Consider the following 17073-nt stretch of genomic DNA (forward strand, 5'->3'; position numbering starts at 1 on the left):
AAAATTATACAAGTCTAATCAATGGGAGCTACGTTTCAGACCAAAGGTTATTAGCCCAACTTCACAGAGAAGATAATGAATACCAATATGAATCAATTTTAACAACTAATAAAACACTATATACTTTATTCATATATGTATGTTACATATGTGTGTGTAATATAAACATATACATTCATATGCATATATATAAATGACAGCAAGGGGAGCAAACTGCCACTCAGGGGCATTAGCAGCCCTCTCCATCATCTCTTTCATATATAAATATTAAATGCCAAACAGGGAGATTCAGTAACAATACATTTCATTTAACAACTTGGGAGCAGAGCTGGACAGAATGGGAGAAGGGCCCTGATATTACACAGAAGAAACAAGGATTTTTGAGGCACTGTCTGAGAGCAAGAGGCGGAAACACAAATGAATGAAAGGCCAGGAGGAAAGGCACCCAAGGTCTGGATCCAGTCTGTGCAGGGACTGCTGGCTGGTTGGCCTCTTGGTCGAAGGAGCCATGTGTCAGAGGAGAAACCAGTAGCATGCTCCTAGTACTCACTGGAAGATAGAGGAGGCCTACAGGATGTGTAATCATCAGGTAAACCCCACACACCTAAGTCCCTGGATTACTTCTCTTCTAACATAGAACCTACCTCAGATCTGAACCACAAATCAAAAGTCAAAAGCAGCATCATGTACAAAAGCAGAAACCATGGGATCCTAAAAGCAGTATTAGAAAGTTCAGGGCTAGTTAAAAAGAAAAAGTAAAGTTTAGGACTTCTGGAAGAACAGAAAGGTACCTGAGACACAACTTAGATCAGTATTCTAAGACAGAAGAAAGGGTGATCAGGTCAGTTGGCAGGCACTTCCACTGTTGTTCAAAGATTTATTTTCGCAGACACTTTCCCTCCTCTGGTTGTATACACAGAAGTCAGCAAACAAATTCCCAGTATTATTGACTCAAGGAAACTTCACTCTGGGAAGAGATTTCTCAGCATACACTAGTCTCATATGAATTTGGATATAAGACTAGTTTATGTTGCATAATCATTCCCAGATGTTACACGTCAAAATTTTAAATCTTGGGACATGAGAATATGGAGAAAAAAACAAAACAACAAATAGAGGATGAGGCTTAAAAAGTTGGAAAAACAGAAAATGGGTAACTTTTTTTTTTTTTTTAATCTTTATGGATAGTTCACTGCATTAGTTAAACCAATAAAAGGAAATACCTGATCGAGCAATGCCACTGTCCCTGTCTTCATTCTGTCCTCTGCTTGGCATATCAACTGGGGTGCTGTGTGCTGAGATAAAGGTACAAGGAAAACATGTTATTGACGTTTTGAATCCAAAGATACAAAAATTTCAAAAATGACTGCCGTAATCTTTACATTTCAAAGTAGGCTACTGCTATTGGTGATTGGCCTGTTTATTATAGAGATTAACTAGAAAGCAAAATTAAATACATAGATGATGAAAGAAAGAAGAAAACAGAAGTATCTGCCTTTATCCTACTGAAGCACATAAACTTTTTTGAATGAATTCCACCCTTTAAAAAATCCTGTATCATAAACTAATTGTGCAGATAATACAGTGATCATTTTTCAAGTGAATATTTTTAACTATTTTCCTCATTAATAGTAGTACTTACATAGCACTATATTTTCAAAATGCTTTATAATTAGTTTCAGTAGTAACTGTAGGCAACTTAGGGAAGAGAAATACTTGAAAACCATTTCATAAATTCAAAAAATGTTTCTATTTATAACCCACTCTCTTGGCAGACAGAAAACACTTATATTCCTTTTCAAATATTTCTTCCTCTACTTCTTTTCCATATACACCCATACACAGTACTATTGTCGAGTTACTTAGAAAAACTCATATGTTGGCAAGAATTTTGGAAAATCTGAAGTATTAAAAACTTATAGGAAGACTTTAGATTGGCTGGAGTTGTACTCTTAATGAGCTGCAAGGCAGATGAAATGTTGCTCAGTAAGTTTTATAATGTACAAGAAGCCCAGTGTCCTGCCTGATTGTTGTACTTGCAAGTTATTTTCTGAAACATGTTTATTTTCACAATTTTAAAGAGAGTATATCAACATGTTATCCTCACTCTAAGTAGGTGGGAGGGTGTCAGTTTCATTAGTATGTCAGTTAACTATGGTGTTTAGCATATTTCAGAATACGAAGAACAGAATGAAAAATATCATTTGCCATACTCACAATCTTAAACATTAGTAATGAAGATCCCCCACACTTGTTAATCATGCCAAGACTATAATACACATTGAACAGCCTCAGCTAGCAAGGCCAGTGAAATGTTAGAACACCTCGATGATTATAACTGTGAAGAACCTAGAAACTGCATTTACATCATTTAAATGAGAGACACAGAGAGAGAGAGATTGATCAATCTTCCATGCTCTTTAATTACAGTGACTTTTAAAAAAACTCCATGCAGATAAGGATGCAAGTGAACAAATGGAGAGAAAACACCACGGCAAAGGGAAACAGTTCATAGCAGCAAAAGAGGCCCAGGAAAATCAGAAAAAAGAATTGTCTTAGAAACCCTAAGGGCTCATTTCAGATCAAAATCAGCTTACCCTGGGATATTAGTAGAGACATTTACTATAGAGGTTCATGAGATGAATTTTCAAAAACATCATGAATTTGGCTGCATTTGAAATTATGTCTCTTATCACAAGAGCCCCTTGAATTTCTAGGAAAGCACAAATAGGACTTTTTCTGAGAACCAGTATAGGATTTATTAATGTGTGTGGGTCACACTGTACTCAGCATTCCACACAAACCTGCAAAGAAAGAAGCACTCCGGGTGAGCCGGAGAGGTCCTCCTTCAGCTGCCCCCTGCAGCAGTTTGCTGCTGCATGCTTGCAGCAGACCTGGAGACAGACACACAGAGGACGGCAAACAAAGCACACACATACACAAAAATAAATACCGATTAAAAGTAATGCAAAACCAAACCAAAACAACACAACACAACCAACTCAAATAAAGTAAAACACACCCATAATAGTGGTATTCAGAGAAAAAATCTGTTTGCGTGTCTCATTTTACCTAGGTTACTTCCGGCACGACCAGGACCCAAACTATGCTGATTCGTGTTTGGTTTTCCGGTATGAGGATCTTGGTTGATGTACTCAAAGCTGTCTTGCAAGCTAAATCCGGCGAGGAAGAGGAAAGCAAAGAGAGGAGAAAAACATCAACAGGCTAATAAAAAGCTGTTTTTTAGTGGACTCCCAAATATATACAACTGCTGAGTGACACCCAAATGCATACAACTGTATTTGATAGTCTCACATCTACCAAAGGAAATTAAATTGGCAAGTGAAGGAGAATTTGTTGAAGGAAAATAAAAGCTTTTTAGAAGTAGCCAGATCCATACAACTAAATAATTGCATTCCTAACAATTTCATATTCTTTAACAGGACAACAAACTCTAAATTCTGCTTCAGTGGCTGACACCTAGGATACTGCTATTCATTTCTAAATTCTGCTTTAGCAACTGACACTAAAGATGTTGCTATTCATTTCAAGGGTTTTACATAAACCCTCAAAATAAAATTAATTTTAACTCTTGATTAACATCTATGAATAATTCAGCAACTTTTTTCAGGGGTGAGATGCATCAGAAATTATGATTCTCTTAGGAGTTTGATTTCACAACTTCTAAAAAGTTAGAATTACTCATAAAAATGTGAGGGAAATAGATTTTAATACTGTATTCTTCTGATTTATTTATATATGGCACTGAGAATGGAACCCAGTGCCTCATGCACACTAGGCAAGCACTCAACTACTGAGCTAAAACCCTAGCCCCTATTACAATAATGTATTCTTTAACAGGAAAATAAATATCAAGACTTTAAGGATAATGTAGCATAATGAAGCCAAATAATTTTTACTTAAATCTGAGCTCAATATTTTACTATAGGGCAGTAGTGTGACAAACATTCAGGTAATTTCAAGGGGCTGAAAAAAAGTATATCTCATAATAAATAAACATCAATTCTCACATTGGCTTTAGTCATGGTAGCCCAATGTTAAGTGTTCAAACTATTTTGTTGTAGCATAAAGCAAAATTTTTACTCAGAGGTATCCAAAGATGCAGAGGAATAACATTTTAATTTCCCGGGGTTATTCATTTAACATCTAGGAATGTCCCTTATTTATACTAAGTACTTCCTTTAAATATATAACAAAATATAACAAGCATATGAAATATTTCTGTTTGAAAGTTCAAAATGTATAAATAAATGCATTGTGATAAAAATTTAAGTTAAACATTTCAGTATTTTTAGTCTATGCACAAGTGCAAAAAGAGGGGCAAATCAAATGATTACATGGTTCAAATACCTATCAATCACAAAGGCTACACTGACTGCTCAGAATAGATAGCAAGTACAGACGACCCTCCTACCACACACTGTGATTTTCCCAGAAAAAGTCATTATGTACTTCAATCCTTCAGAAATACATACTTTTAAAGACAAAATAATACTGTGGAATGGCATTAAATTGGTAATATAGTTACTCCTTTTTTCCCCTTCTATTTTCCAGAAAATTAAAACTTGGTAGCTGCCTGTAGAAATGTAGTGGATAACTGAAGGCAACCCAAAATAAAGATGCTGCTTTGTCTTTAAGGATACCCAAGAAAGTCAAAGTCCTTCCCCTGCTCAATGTTACTGGATACTGCCTAACCCTTTAAAACCCTTCTGTTAATCTAGATTCATTTTGCTTCTCATTTCAAAACGTCTGATGGCCCACAAAAAGTTACTCTATATAGAAAAAGACACATACAAAAATATGACTTACTTATTTGTACTTCCACAGAAGCTGCCCATTCTAGCAGAGAAAACTTTACTAATCATCAGTTGCGGAGGAGAACTGGAAAATAAATAGATAGATAGATAGATAGATAGATAGATAGATAGATAGATGGATGGATGGGGGAAGAAGTGCATTTTTAAATTACGGAGTCGGTATCACCATACTTATCACCATATTTCTCAAATATAATATCACCATACTTCTCAAAACTGTAGAAAAAGAAGTTCAAACTCACCGTATATAGTGTATCTTTAAGGTGGAGCCTTTATAACTCATTGCGACTGAGCCAAACATCATTTCCCCTAGCATGTTGACATCGGAAGCTGGTCTTGTGTACTACACAAAAGAAACCAAGTCAAAGTCAGTATGTGGAACTATGCGACATGCAATGCAATAGCACCAATGTTGTTATGTTGTATGCACATATAGTATGTGACAATGATTCACTGTCATGTATAATCATGCTGTGCTAAATAAAGACATTTTTAAAACTTCAAGAAAAAAAGGAAAAATATACAATGGTGCAGAAGTAAAAAAAAGAAAACAAGATTTATTAATCTCGGGGTCCCTCTTTACTGGGTAACTACAATTATTTCTTAAACCTGGAGTTGGTCATCTTACAATCACAATCTGTAATGTTGATTGCCTGGGTTTTCCCCAAAATTATTATTAATGTTCTTGATTTCTTTCTTTAAACATATTATGTTTATAGGATCCAAGTGTTCATTAGAAATCATTTTTAACATTATTATAAGAAAAAGATTATCATTATTTCCATTTATAAATTCTAAATAGATTATATTATGGAAGAAACAGGGTAAATCTTCCCTTGGTACTAAGAACTCATCCTGAGAAGAAATATAATTCAGTATTATTCAATCAAATAATTTACAGACTTGATCAAAAATGTCAATTAGTGCAGGCAGGGTTTTGTGCAGGTACAAAAGACAACAGATGGTCCAAGTGTTCTAAAATTATACAAAAATATTTCAAAAATATTTGACTCTCCCAACATCGAACCATTTTTTTTCATGCCTTTTTGTTATCCGAAAGGATGGACTATATTCTCATTTACTTTTATATTTTGGTGGTGCTATGCACAAGCTACACCCCAACCCTCTCTTTGCTTTTTAACCAGCACAGCCTAACTTCACCTCTCATGCTCCATCGATTTCATTTGCTCTAAGGATAACTTTCACCTTCCTGTCAAATCTAATGGACACTTTCCAATTTGTTTTCTTAAAACTACTACTTTGCTTTTTCAATCTCTTCTTTCTGAAATCATCCCTTAAACATGGTTGTTCCCTGGAGGGCACTTCTGCTCACTGCCTGCATTTTCAATCAAACATTCTTTGACTTTGATTTTTATGCACATAGGAATACCTGCTACATTTTTATCTCTAGGCCCAGACCTCTCCTCGGGCTCTAAAAATCCTATATCTGAATCCTTTGGGATATAGCAGTCTTAAGTACATATGCTAAGTCCTGGGGACACAATGATGGACAGGATAGAAATATCCTGAACAAACCAGTGTTCCACAGGCACCCCAGCATAGCTTGAAACAAAGTAACATTCCCTGCACCCTAACCCATCAGTCAGACTCTTTGACAGTGTGCTTTCTATCTGAGGAAAAACATGGGGATCAACCTCAACATTCTCCACTGAATTGTTTTCATTTCTTTTTCTTTTTGCAACACTGGAGATTAAACGTGCGGCCTTGTGCATACTAGGTGATGCTCTACCACTAAGCTATGCCCCCGTGTTTCTTTTCATTTACTAAAACTCCAAATGCACACATACATATATATACACACACTGACACACATATATAACCTACTTACACAAGATGGCAGAGGTGGAAAGATAAAGTAAACCAACCAGTCTTATTAACCAGGTTCCTCTGTTGGATTAGAGCTCACATCAACCTCTTCCCACCACATGCAGATAGAAACCATCTGGCTATCACCTTATTTACTAATAACCTTCTTAATTTTATAATCTGCTTTTTTTCTTGGGATATAAATTGCAATTATCAACTAGCTGAAAATTTCACTCTATAATTTTTAAATTACAAACTACTTGAGACCCCCCAAAGCACTGTACAATAAGGGCAAATGCATGGCCCAAGTCCTGATTACGAAATTAACACACTCCTATGGGCCTGTGGCTGCTGGTAATTACCCTGGCTTTGCTTTTTCAGCAACACAGAAGGCAAGATTCTACATGGGCTTAAAAGAGAAAGTTTGGTACATCACCCATCAATTAATGCCCTTCTGCCATTACTATTCAAAATTTACAAAACATTTCTACTTTTGTATCTAATTAGTCAATGTTTCTCATTTTATGGCCCTCATTCCTATCCTCTACCTCCTCAAACACACAACTCACAGTGTAAAAGAATGCCACCTGGGCTGGAGTTGTGGCTCAGTGGCAGAGCGTTTGCCTCAAATGTCGTGAGGCATTGGGTTCGATTCTCAGCACTGCATACAAATAAAAAATAAAGGTCCATCAACAGCTAAAACAAATAAATAAATAAAATTTTAAAAAAAGAATGCCAAACCAGCCCTCAAACCTTCACTCTCAAGTTTGGCCTTACTATTTATTTCTTCTGCTAGACAAAACTTTCTTCTTTCACTGGCAAGTTCTACCTTCTCAGGATGCCCATATGCATTCAAAGAATCTTTAGGAGTTCATAGGTTTATTATTCTGGATCAAAATAATAATAACAGCAAAGGAAACAAAAAAAAATTTACCTCGTTTGCAATATTTCTTCCTCATTCAGTATGTATTATGCTGTATCATCTCTGCTGGATTACAATTTTTATAGAGATAAAAGACAAAGTGTGAAAACAACACTGATGTGAAACATTTAGGATCACTCTGTTGAATACTTGTTCTCACATTCCTGAAGTAGAACCCTCCAGCAGGCATTAGCCCCTGAGGAGAAGTTACAGTAAATTACTTCAACCCATGGGGTGTTCCTACAGAAGGCATGTTTTACCTGGTACTTTGGAAGCTGCTCCTTGGTGTGTTGTAAAGATCCTCCAGAAGAACTATGGGAAGAGATGCTGCTGCTGCTGCTGCTGCTGCTGCTGCTGCTGCTACTTCCTTGGCAGCACTTGGCTGACGTTTTCACAGGGACATCCTCTGTTTTCTGGGTTAAGAGAGGCAAGCAAGGTAAAGGATACTAAGTATATCAGGCTTCATCAACAAGCTCTTCACTGGGAATTCCTTTGTCAAACCGTGCAGGAACCTGCACTACATTCAAAACCAGGAGCTCTCATAGACTTTTTCTTTAAAATTATGACAAAAATATGATTCCTTGGAGCCTATAATATTTGGGGAGGGGAAGTGCTGAAGGTACTACACAAAAACTAGTGAATTTAGACATTATTCTCCTTAATTACCAGCTTTTGTATTTCATGAAATGATAACGAAGGTTTTCAATTCTTAAAAAAATCTTTAGTTAATCATGTAAAATCATAAACTATGAAAATGATGAGGAGAAAGATGGTGATTTAAGTCTAAATTTTAAACAAGCAAATGGAACTAAGACAACAAACTATTAATTTGGACAGGCTGGGCTTGTGTTTTTCATGACACACCTCTTCTAGTATCTCTTTGAAGGTATCAGGAAAGAAAATCACGAGGTTGAAATTGTGAAAGATGAAGCCCAAACCCTGAAACAGGAGCTACTGTTAATTACACAGCATGTGATGGAAATATGGTCTTTAAAGGTTAGAGGTGACAGAGGATTATCTACTCCATATTCCCTCAACAGGGTTCAGTGCTAATTTCTTATGATAGTGACATGAAGGTATAAAGATTTACCACCATTAATTTTTTACTTCATCTTCCACCAGAAGCTATCGTTCCCTACAGAATCATCCTGCAGCATCTATGAGAAGCAGTTTCTATTCTGAACTATTTTTTTTTCCTTATACAGCTTTTGCTTGGAAAACCATGAATGCAACTGCAGCTTATCTAATCTTCAGTGTGACAGTCACACTGGTGGTCTAATGCAAATGCCTGCAGTCATGTGTTTTATACAAACTCATGACATTTTGTGCTTGCCAAGTGGGGGTGAGGGTGAAAATGGGAAAAAAATATAAGGAAAACATAAAATGTGCTGGTCCACAACAATCACTCCAGCAATGATGGCATTTGAAGTTGTACTGCTGTTATTTAACGCCACTTATGCCAGAAACATAGTCCCTCAGAGAGCCTAAAATGACAGGAAGTCCCACCTGCTTCACAGACTGTGGGACCCTTTGGCTGGCGAACAACACAGTCAACAGTCTATAATTGGACACAGCACCTGGTAGTGAGCAGAGCACCAGCTGGATTCTGTGTAGTCTCGGGTAAGCTACAAATGTTCCTGAACCTAAGCTGCTTTTTTGATTAAACAAGTGCTTCTAAGAAAGCCTATGTTCCAGATTACAGAGTTATCACTACTCTGCTATTCTGACAATTCCAGTTCGCTTGAAAACCAGTGAGGATTTTTCCCCTCCATCATAGCAGCCCTAGTGATGGGACGTGTGTCCTCAACTAAACCATCTTTGTGATGTATTCAGGGAAAAAGGGGTTTCCATCTCCTGTCCACCAATAAAGGGTCAAATGTTGGCTCACCAAAGCTTTTAATTCCAATCCACAATTAAAACCTACAGTGAATTACCAAAAGACGTCTCACCTGCTCCTCCACCTACCTAACAAGCCCAACAACTTCTATAATGATTAGCTACCTGGTACAATTCCACCTGAAGTGCTGTGGAATCCACCTTGCTAAACTGCCTTCAAACACTTCCTTTCTGCAAAAGTGATCGTTATCGAAAGCAGGGCCCCTAGGCCCCATGAGACAAAGACCAAGCTATAAACTGCTCATTAACTTAGGGCAGACATTCTACAAACTGCCAGAATTTGTTCAGTATGGGTAGCAAGCTACTGAGCATGAAAGGGATGAGTACAAAGGGAGGTATTTAATCTGTAAGCATCTGCACAAATACTGAAAAGAGAGTGAAAGGCCTAAGGATCATAATTTAGCAGTACCTTGGACTGACAGCCAAAGACTCAAGGAGGACCAGACTCTTCTCACCTTTCTTATTCTGGCTCAAAAGGGTAAAAAACTGTTCTTTTATCCCCATAGCTAGCCCCACTCACCTGCCTCACCCTACCCCTCCAAGCTCTGCCCCACCTCACCAATACCACTCTCTATTAAAAAAAAATTAAATGAATCAAATCTTCCTTGGTCAAATATGGTTGAAAAACACTCTTTTAGAAGATGAAAATGGGCACTTTATGTTAAAAAAGCTATATAAATTTGTTTAACCTAATACTATACAATACTTTAAATATCTATGAGAAACACAGGAAAGAATGATACATTACTTCTCTTCAGGCAAACGCTTTATTGCTTTCTGCATTTCAGAGTTCTGCCTTCTTCCTACATTTGATTCACATGCTTGACATACAAAAATCCTACTGGATGGAAACTGACCAGCAAATTCACCTCCAGGAAGATTTAAATACACTGTCATCTCTTGTCATGATTACCCACTAACAGTTTCATGTGTGTTTGTTAATGAACATGTGCATGCTAGCTAGGGAAGAGGGGTCTGCTTATGTTTTTTTCTAAACCATGAATAGCATGCAATATACTTTTAAGATAATCATGGATTAATAAGTGATGGGTCAATGAAGTGGTTAAAAGCCAGGCATGGAGGCACACATCTGTCTCAGCACTCAGGAGACTGAGAGATCCCTTGAGCCCAGCTTGGACAATGTAGCAAGACCCCAACTCAAAAAAAAAAAAAAAAAATTTTTAATTAAAAGAAAAGCAAAACAAGGCAGTTAAAAGCACAAATGATAAAGGTGAAAGCAAATCAGCATTTCATACCTGAGTTGCCATCTCTTCAATCTTTTGAACAGCTTTAGAATCAAACAACACTTGTCTGCCTCTCCTCTCACAGTCCTGGTAAACTATCAGGCGAATGTCACTCAAGTCAAACTCTGAACATGACCAACTGTGGATTAAAAAGGGAGAGAGAAGTTAGGTTACCTCCAACACCTGGGATGATCATGGACAAGTAAGTTTCAGCCAACACGTGTGTGTTTGAGTGTGTTTGAGTGTGTGTGTGTGTGTGTGTGTGTGTGAGAGAGAGAGAGAGAGAGAGAGAGAGAGAGAGAAGAATGATAGTGATCCCCCTCGGACCTGGGGTATGTAGGAATCAGGGGCGATGGCCTCCAATGTGGATGCCAAGGTGCCTTATAAGTACTGCCAGTTTTCATGAGAAAGGTTGGGAAGACTGCTTTAAATAATAAATCACTGGAGAGAAAGCTTCTCTTTCCAAAGCCAGTTTGGGCACAGATGGCAGCCAAAAACTGCAAGGACATGCAGAGAGGGCTAAATTTGGATGCCTGGGTTCTGAGGATGGCACACCAGAAGTAAAGGAGTGCTTAAGCTTCTGTGTCACTGAGCAGGGGACCATGTGGAACAAGTCAGTAGAGCCTTCTCACTCCCTCTTCCAGCCACCCACACTCAGGTCACATTGAGAAAAGTTATATATTCTGAATTATTATTTTCCCCTATTATGTCTGGCTCTGATTCAGAAGTTCTGAAAACCAAGTGCATCACTGCACAGCATCTGAAGTGCTAAAGATTATAGCTAGGAAGCACAGCTTGTTCCTAAGCAGACCAAAAGCTACTGGGACAAAACTACTCAGAAGAAAATACAGGTTTATTCTTCAGTAATAAATGATATCAGAGTGAGAGAACTATAGAAAAAGCAATAATGAAAACTGTACTGCTCTCGGCACATTCAGATCAATTCAATCATCACCCATTTGAGGCTCTGTGGCAGATGCCAAAGAGTCAGTGACTAACAAACAGTCCTTGCATTAAAGGTTTAATGAGGAATATCAGACTAATAAATTGTATGTAAATGTGCAGCTAAAAACTGTCAAAAGTGCAAAAAGAAAAAGCAAAGGAAGTGAGGGAGACACAGGTTTCCAGATTGAAGGAGTGGGAGAGGCAAGAAGTCCCTGAGGACTTAAAGTGACATTTAAAGACAAAACTGAAGAAGTAAGAGTTAAAGAGAGAACGAGAATAAAGAATGTACTATGAAGACTAAGGAACGTGGCAAGTGTAAGACTGCTGCACCAGGGGAAGAGACACAAAAAGAGCCTGGAGAGTGTGGCGAGGTATCGGAAAGCAGCAGAGGCAGGATCTCGCTCTCAGTGCAAGGAGAAGCCGAGGCAAACAGACGGTTGTTGAGATCAGATCCATACTGCTTAAAAGTTCAGCCGGGCTGCTCTAAGGAAAATGGGGGTGAGCTAAGACTAGAGGCAGGTACGCCAAAGAGAATGTATGAGAAGAGTTCAGGCCCTCCCTAATAAAGGCCAGAGCAACAGGAATGGAGGGAGGCTTGGAGACATCTTCAAGAGGCAGAACCGAGGTGCCAGGTGCTTAGACAGGGACTGCTGGAGGAGGATGTAAGAGAGACAGGGAACAGATGGACAGACAATTGTAAAAGTAAGAGACTGTATAAGTGAAGTTAGACGCATCTGGATTCAATCCAAACACTCTGACCTTTCATCTCCTTTGATTAAGGACAATGAATATGGTAATGCTGACCTCACAAAGTACCTGTACAGATAAATAAAACACGTAAAGCACTTCACACAGGGGGTGACACACAGTAGGGACTCTAAAGTCTTTGAAGGAGTGTGAATATCGTAATTTTTAAAGAAAATCAATACAAAGTCTGGTACCCAATCACAAACTGCATTTTGGGTTCTTTCCTTTTTCTAGCAGTGGTTAGTTAAAAACGAACATGCTCTTTTAGTGCAGCAGATTTGTTTTCTTAAATCCCAGCAGCAAAAATTACAAAGTTCTGATTGTACCTTCTTTCAACAACCTGTGTTCTAATTTATGCCCAGCCTTCTTTTCTCCTAATTTTGAGAACAGCATGGCAAGTTTATTTTGGAAAGCGCTTTTCCTCTACTCTCAGTCCAGAGGTAGTCCAAGTTCTAGATCTGGCAATGAGACATGGCCACATGACCTAAGCTGAGCTATGGGAGCCAGTCCCAAAACTTAGTTGCTCAGCTTGTAAATGGTAATCCCAGGATTGCTGGTGGCTATTTTTGCCATCACGAGGTAAGCGCCTGTTTGAAAATGAAGTCAACGTGGAGGAAAAGTAGGTGAGCAATGGAATGACACAGACTCCTGTTGGCACTTGAAACCAGCTATTCCTGAGTAAGCACTATTCCCTGAAGTTCATTTTCTGTCACAACCTAAAGTCTGATGACTGTGACTCAAACCACTGAATTTAAAATTACAAAAGGCCATTAAAACACTCTCTGAAATTATGTATTAAAACAGTCCAAGGATTGGGCCTGTAGCTCAGTGTAGGGCACTAACTAGAATGCATGAGGCTGTGGGTCCCATCCCCAGCACAACAAAGAAACAAACAGAAATCAAAATACACAGGTTGAAGTTATTAGAAGTGAGTGAAAAAAGTCAACAAAGATGTAACTGCCTTATATTTTCTTACTCTATTTTGTCTCAATAATTACATTTTTGCCAAAATAGCATTATAATTTACAAGTTGTTCCATTCTTATGATGAATGTTTCAAAATATCAATTAAACCAAAGATAGCCTATCTAGGAATAATTCAAATTTAATAATGATTATAAGACTTTATTAAAATTTCATGTTCTTTTTCAATCAAAAAAGATGGAACTAAAAGGTACAGGAGAAGTACATATGTCAGATTATTCAATTTTTTGACGCAAGTGTTTTAAAAGTATTTTATAGAAACAAGGAAAACTCTATTCTTCTCTCATATGACCACTTTCTTTAGTTTAACACCCAACCATAATTTTGACATTTATCATCTCTAATATTAGCAGAGGGAATTAACAGTTGCACAGTTGGGTAAAGGAAGAAGAGACCTGACAAAGGCCACTAAATGAGGGTTTCAGAATAAGAAAGGCCTGGGATCAAATCTGAGCTCTGCCTCCCACGAGTTTTATAGCCTTGGGAAAGTCTCCCTAGCAGATCATAGGGCATGTTGTGAAGATTAAAGGAGATAATCCAGGGAGATTCCCAGCACTCCGCCAGCTCCTTTCCCTACCACACTAACAGGGCTTGAGTTAGTAGTAGCAGTCACGTGACAAATATATTTTCATTCACAGTCACTTCAACATCTAATCGTCACTTACTATGGAATTTCTGTGAGCCCTGAACAAAGTTCCTGGGGCTTTACTGAGGATAACTCACAAACACACAAAAAAGCAAATGGTATAATATCAAATGGTACAGTCTCCATATGACTGAGGGCAACTCTTCAATAAACAATAAGCCCTGGGCTGTTTGCCTTAAAATACTGACCATTTCAGAGAAATGCATTTTAATCAAAACAATCTTGTTTGTCTGCTTTTGTTGGGAGTAAGGAAACACTACCACATCTGGTCTCAGGGGACCATGTATTATTTGCCCACTATGACTTTAAGCACAAGAAAATAAGATGGCCTACTTTTTCTTACTGTAAAATTTTAAACAAAATTACAAGTGGAAGTTTTTGGATTTTAAAATTCTATGATACTAAAATCTGCCTGGTTAGAATGGAAACTACACCTTATTTTTGGAACTACTAATGAAGAGCAGAAAGCAATAGTCAAAGTCTGAATTATTCCCTTGAAAGCTGACAAGCAAAACAGTCTTCTCTAAAATTTATAAACCCATGTGTTATGTACGGTTCTAGTCCTAATTCCTATACCTACAAATATGACCTTGTTTGGAAAGAAGGTCTTTATGGATGTAATCAAGTTAAGATGAGCTCATACTAAATTAGTAAGGACACTAATCAAATGACTTGTGTCCTCATAAGAATAAAATCAGGACAAAGACACAGAGGGAATAATGAACAAGGGAGTCATTATAGGGTTGAGGGTACAGCACAAACACAAAAAAAGCAAATGGTACAATATCAAAATCTTGTGTGCCTGGAATATGTTTCTTGCAGACAAATGATAAAGCAGATGAAGCTGGAGCGAGTTCAAGACTACTTGTGGGGGACTTTAGACGCTATGCCAAGGAATGCACATTTTGTTTTATAAGTAGGGGTGTACCAATTCCAAGTTTTCAAGAGAGGCAATAACATGATCTGACCTGCGTTTTTGAAAAAATACTGAAGTGGTTTGAGAAGAGCATTTTCAGGTCAATGGAGAGGTAGTACTGTATTTTGTCCCCAGGGTTTTAAAGAGTAATGGCAATAAGGAAGAGAGCACAGTTATATAATTTGTTGCAGGGTGATTTGCTATATCCTCCAAGACTAGTTCTATTGTCCAAGTTTACTCTTGCCTCAAACTTTTACTGGAATCAGACCAGAAGTGAGCGTAAGCCCATATCGAAAAGCATGATTTACCTTTCCTCTTTTGGTCTCCCACAAGGAAGCAACCCTCTACTGTCAAAAACAACTTCACGTAAAGAGTCTAAAGAGCAGTCTTGTGACCTAAGAATGTAAATGTTTAAAAATTCATATATGATAAAGAAATATCAAAATCAAGAAAATATTTTTTAAAAAGAAAGAAAAAAGAAAACAATAATGATAACAAAAACTGATGAATACCATGTATTTAAAAGGTAGTTCTTGCCTGCTGACTGTGTTGAGCAATCATTCAGGAACTGGAGTAAAACAATGAACGAATCATAACCCCTGCTCCAACGGGACCTACTATGTTTATGATGATATATTCCAGCTACTCTTAAACCCTAGTCTATGTTTTTAACTCTCAGCACTTCTCTACTCTCAACAAAAAAAAAAAATTAAATTACAAACAGAAATGTCTCCAAAAGTTTTGCTCAAGCAAAGTGAAGAGGGCTGAATGACAACCCGAAAAGAAAGGAAAACTGGGACTAGAGAAGTCAAAATTATGCTCAAGGTGGCATTCAGAGCTCACCTGTCAGCACAAAAATATACATTTTTTCCCCATCCAGTAGCAAGCTATTTATTTCAAGAAAAAGTTGTGTAAATAGATGGCAGTAACAGAATGGGTATTTATTTTATCTTTTTTGTTGTTGTTGTTGTTAGTTTAATACTCTTAAGAAGATGGCTAATGGGAACATAATCTGCAAATTAGTTGACTCTCCTTTCTTTCCCTATTTTGTACTTCTGCAGGCTTAGGTGTGCAAGAATTGCCTGGTGTTATTTCATAGGAAATGCATAACAATTCACCACTGAGTTACTGTCCTGTGGTTAAGAGTACACTAAAAAGTGCTTTAAGATTCCAATTTTCATAAGAAGCTTTAATATGCAATACTAAAGATATTAATTAATTAATTATTCCGTTAAATGTATCCTACTGATATCTTATCAAAAAATAATTACATTAGACACTGGTTACAATTTTTCTGTCTTTAAAAAAATAGGTGAAGGGAGGGAAGGAGAGATATGAAATCAAATTATAGTTATATTTTGTGCATGTATGAATATGTAACAATGAATCTCATTATTATGGTATTATAATGCTCTAATAAAAACTAAAAATATCAAAAGGATAGTGATATGTAAGTAAATCCTTTACTCTTAAGAATAATTTGGGATGAAGAACATATCTTACATAGTCAGCAGCATGGCATGGAAAGAACACAAGTCCCAAAGCACACTCTGCCACAATTCCTCCACACACTGTTAAGCACCTGTCCTAATCCAGTTATGGTAACAGAAATTAACTAGATTCATTTCTGACCTCAAAATGCACATAAATACCTAAGTAAACTTGGTAACAGTCCACTGCTACAGGTACTCAGATAAATGTCTAAATGGTTTATGGGGAAGTCAAAGGATGAAGAGAAGACCGTATAGTAGGGTGAAGGATGGAAGTCACAGAGGACATGATGCCTGGGACTTGGGTTAGCATTCGCCATGGTAAATAGAGCTTCTAACTCTACCTGTTTCAACTCGGGTGACTAACTGAAGAACCCTCCAATTCTAGTACTATAAACTTTCCCAAAATATGTCTGCCTTATCGTCCCATAAGATTGTCAAAAGAACTACATAAGTACAAAAGTGCTTTTATGTAGAGCATAATTCCAAGGTCAGGTGCACACTCCTTTAACAGAGATCCTCAGAGTTAGATATTTCAGAATTCAGATCCCTCAATTTTAGGAAGCTGCTTAAACTACATAATACCTACTCCATAGTATAAGATGTAATCAAACCCCAA

At 37.4% G+C, this 17073-nt stretch overlaps 1 protein-coding gene across 4 annotated transcripts in view; it reads right to left on the minus strand.

The window, feature by feature from the left end:
* Window positions 1-17073, minus strand: part of Fnip2 (folliculin interacting protein 2) — a 111825-nt gene that overhangs the window by 48194 nt on the left and 46558 nt on the right. For 2 of the 4 annotated variants that reach the window (XM_076864247.2, XM_076864246.2), the window contains exons 2-8: window positions 10740-10866; window positions 7848-8000; window positions 5081-5181; window positions 4831-4902; window positions 3073-3173; window positions 2805-2894; window positions 1224-1295 (exon numbers count right to left, since the gene is read on the minus strand). In XM_076864247.2, coding sequence (XP_076720362.2) covers window positions 1224-1295; window positions 2805-2894; window positions 3073-3173; window positions 4831-4902; window positions 5081-5181; window positions 7848-8000; window positions 10740-10866 — 716 coding nt within the window. The remainder of the gene's footprint in view (window positions 1-1223; window positions 1296-2804; window positions 2895-3072; window positions 3174-4830; window positions 4903-5080; window positions 5182-7847; window positions 8001-10739; window positions 10867-17073) is intronic. The other 2 variants (XM_076864249.2, XM_076864248.2) reach the window with 1 other exon arrangement.

Source organism: Callospermophilus lateralis, chromosome 8 (assembly GCF_048772815.1).
Source record: "Callospermophilus lateralis isolate mCalLat2 chromosome 8, mCalLat2.hap1, whole genome shotgun sequence".
Lineage (NCBI taxonomy): Eukaryota > Metazoa > Chordata > Mammalia > Rodentia > Sciuridae > Callospermophilus > Callospermophilus lateralis.